Raw genomic sequence first — 3,846 nt, forward strand, 5'->3', positions numbered from 1 at the left:
CCTTTTCGTTTCCTGTCGAGGACAAGGAAAAGGCGTCCAAGAAGTTGCAAGAATCGGCAAGAAAAGATGTCGAGAGAGCTTTCGGTGTCTTAAAGGGTAGATGGTGCATACTTAGTCGACCGGTTCGTGCAATGAAAAAACCCATGATCTCTAGCATATTAAATGCATGCATCATATTGCACAATATGCTAATAAAAGAAGACGGACATGCAATTTCTCCAGATTGGGTGCCGGATCCTCCTACTCAAGTTCCCATTCCTGAGAACGTGCAATTAGACTTGCGGAACGAAGAGATTCACCATCGGTTGAGATATATCTAGTTGAACTTGTAGGTTTTTTAGGTTTGGAATTTCCGAATTCGGACGGGGAGTAGATTGTTTAATGTAACTTTTATTTTTTTTAATTTACTATTGTTTTTAATTTTTAAGTTGTAAAAAAAAATTTAAAATACCATCACACCACACCACCACCTCCACCAAATTCCATCACTAGTGATGAAAAGTGGTGGGGTAAGGTGGCACCACACCATTGGTGGGAGCAAGTGATGATCACTTGACCACCCCCACCCCCCTTATACTAATAATGGTATTAATAATATAGTAATAAATATTAGTAATAACTAGGTATTATCAAAATACCTATTTTGTTTAAATCAATGGCTCTAACACCACTTCTCTATCACAATCCCCGACCCCATACCCTAGGCAGGAGCCGTGAGCGCGAGAACTAATTCTAAACTGGTTGATCATCTAGTTTGTTAAACAGGCGGTGTCACGGTCCCCCGACCCCATACCCCGGACTGAGCCGTAGGCACGGGCAGTTGTACCAGTGTTTATTAAAAGATTTAGCAGCGAAAAACTTCATTAGGACTATAGTTAGGAAAATGTATCATAGTTTAAAACATCGTGATCATTATTTCATAAACAAGGGTAAAACCGTTTTTATACAAACCATCGTTTTACATGGATAAACCTTAATTTGCAATAACATATTTCTTTGTTCAGATTACAAACTACTTATTTAAGCTGAGGTGCCCAGTGACACCGTCCCTGTTTATTTCACAATAAGTCACCTGAAACATGTTTAAAATATTTGATCAGTGAGAAATACTGGTGAGTACATTCATTTGTAAATGACACATTTTTATAATGCAACATTAAGATGTTTTTGCATTTGCTTGCTTACAAATTATCAAAAGATATTTGTCACTTGGCCATATCTGTGACTGTGGTCATATTACTTATTGGTTAACTCTTTGTCCAATAAGTAACGGGAAAATTGGAAATAAATAATCCCAACTTTTGTGTATTGGCCGATAATAATCCTAACTTTAAAAATCACTACCAGCGGTCCCAACTTTCAACTATTTTTGTCTCAATGGTCTCCCGTTAATAAACACTTAACGCCGTTACGTTTTTTCCTGAGTTTCAAAACGATGTTTTAGGGCTTTTGATTGAAAGAACGATACGAGTCGACCGATGTAAAACTTATCTCGAAACGGTGATCCAAGCGACGAAACAATGTTCTAATTTGGGTGATTGAATTTCCAATTAACAAAAATCAAGTCATGTGAATTATCATTTCGAGATAAGTTTTACATCAGTCGAATCGTATCTTTGTTCCGATCAAAAGCCGTAAAACATTGGTTTGAAACTCGGGCAAAAACGTAACGGCGTTAAGTGTTTTTTAACGGATGACCATTGAGACAAAAATAGTTGAAAGTTGGGACCGATTGTAGTGATTTTTAAAGTTAGGATTATTATCGGCCAATACACAAAAGTTGGGATTATTTATTTCCAATTTGCCTAAGTAACGATATAAATAATCAATATATACAAAATCCCACAATATCAGTAGTAACCATCCCGTAAGTCTACAAAGACTTCATCCCTGTAATGCAATGAAAATAGTTTGAAAATATTTTTGAAAACATTTGGACTGTTATAAAATTTGTCATGAGTTATACAGGTTTAAATATCTCAATGACAGGTATGGAAAACTTGTTATCTCAGAAAAAGGGGAGTTATATAAAAACTTGAATGTCTCACATTGCAATTTTACAATTTATGAGCTTCCCGATATTAACCACCTAGTTTCATACAATGTAGTATATAAGTATTAGTACAAACCGAAAAGCTTCAACGATAATCACAATATGAAAACTTTACACGATTGCACAAAGTCTCACCTTGTTCAGGCCGAGATTTAGATTCGTATATCAAGGTCTCGATTAATCGTATCGTTGCGGCTACTAGTGGGTATTATCCAACCCCCCCCCCCAAACCACATTTTTTATAATAATAATCCTATATCCAAATGCTCATTACAAATGCTACCCATTGCAGTTGTAAAAATTTTTAGTCGGGCGGTGGGTTGAAAACTAGCGATTAATCGAGATTAATCAGATCAAAATTTAATGCATATTTTTCAGTTACACACACACATTTTTATATGCAATTTTCAGTTTTATACATAACCAAACATATTTTAGCCGAAATTGACTGGAATTTCCCGAAAACCGCTGATTTTTGTCAGAATCTCGCAAAAAACTGCCGATTCTGACAGAATTTAACCGTTGATTATCGATACCTAGTCAGGAAATATTTGCAACACCGACCCATTGTAAAGTTGGCCCCCAATGTTTACTATAACTACACTTATTCCCCTCCCACCAACTACTCACTTCCATTTTTTTTCGTATTATAGCTTCTCTCTCACTCATTTCATCATCACCACCGATCTCCAAAACCCTATCGCCGCCGCCACCACCACCACCGTGAAATGGCACTCGCAACCGCCTCCCTCACCTTCTCTTCACGACTCATCTCTTCATCCACCACCACCATCACCAACCGCTCTCTGTCCTTCAAAAACTGTCACCACCATCTCCGCCTTCCCACCCAACTCAAATACTCCACCTCCCCAAAAATTGTCGCCACCATCTCCGTCGGGGACCGACTCCCCGACGCCACCCTTTCGTACTTCGAACCCGGCCCTGACGGAGAACTCAAAACCACCACCATCTCCTCCCTCACCCAATCCAAAAAAACCATCCTATTCGCTGTCCCGGGCGCCTTCACCCCCACGTGTTCCCAAAAACACCTCCCCGGCTTCGTCGAAAAGGCCAGGGAGCTGAAAGCCAAGGGCGTGGACACAATCGCCTGCGTCTCGGTCAACGACGCCTTCGTGATGAAGGCGTGGAAAGATCAATTGAGAATTGGAGACGAGGTGCTGTTGTTGAGTGATGGGAATGGGGATTTTACTCGGGCTATTGGGTGCGAGTTGGACTTGAGCGATAAGCCCGTTGGATTGGGCGTTCGGTCAAGACGGTATGCAATGCTTGTGGAGGATGGGGTTGTTAAGGTGTTGAATCTTGAAGAAGGCGGGGCGTTTACTTCGAGTGGTGCGGAGGATATGCTTAAAGCGCTTTGAGTGTGTAAGTTTTATTGGGTTCGGATCTTTATCGTTAATAAGATGTGCACGTTTGTGCTTTGAAATCGAGACTTTTGCGTAGTAATGGTGAGGTTTTAATGGGATATTTGAAGGTTTTTTCCCTTTAGTTAAATGCTGGTAGTTGTTGTTATTGACTATATAATTTACCGATTGAATATGGGCATATGTTATCGACTTGTAGGGCGGGCAATTCATGTCTTAGCAGGTTTAACAGGTTAGAATTGGCGCGCTTAGTGCTTAACGCAAGTATCGAACATGAATAAGGCTTGTTTAACTACTTTATATGTCATGACTATAAGACAGTTTTAAGTTTCATACCAATAAGGGAAAATGATGGAGTCTAGGCCAGTGTTGGAAAAGTTGGACTCCAAGGCCGACTAGTTGGTCCTCGGA

The 3,846-nt window shown here is 39.8% G+C and overlaps 1 protein-coding gene across 1 annotated transcript; it reads left to right on the forward strand.

The window, feature by feature from the left end:
* The first annotated feature begins 2,781 nt into the window (after window positions 1-2,781).
* Window positions 2,782-3,468, forward strand: LOC143573016 (peroxiredoxin-2E-1, chloroplastic-like). The gene has a single exon (XM_077058010.1). It carries the CDS (start codon window positions 2,782-2,784, stop codon window positions 3,430-3,432), a length of 651 nt encoding a protein of 216 aa, XP_076914125.1. The 3' UTR covers window positions 3,433-3,468.
* The last annotated feature ends 378 nt before the right edge of the window (window positions 3,469-3,846 follow it).

Source organism: Bidens hawaiensis, unplaced genomic scaffold (genome assembly GCF_021521415.1).
Source record: "Bidens hawaiensis isolate Kalapana, Puna unplaced genomic scaffold, B.hawaiensis_p1.1 tig00026186_1, whole genome shotgun sequence".
NCBI classification, from domain to species: Eukaryota; Viridiplantae; Streptophyta; class Magnoliopsida; order Asterales; family Asteraceae; genus Bidens; species Bidens hawaiensis.

Excerpts from the sequence above, each read along its gene's own strand:
- LOC143573016 (XM_077058010.1), top strand. The coding sequence starts at position 2,782 with ATGGCACTCGCAACCGCCTCCCTCACCTTCTCTTCACGACTCATCTCT.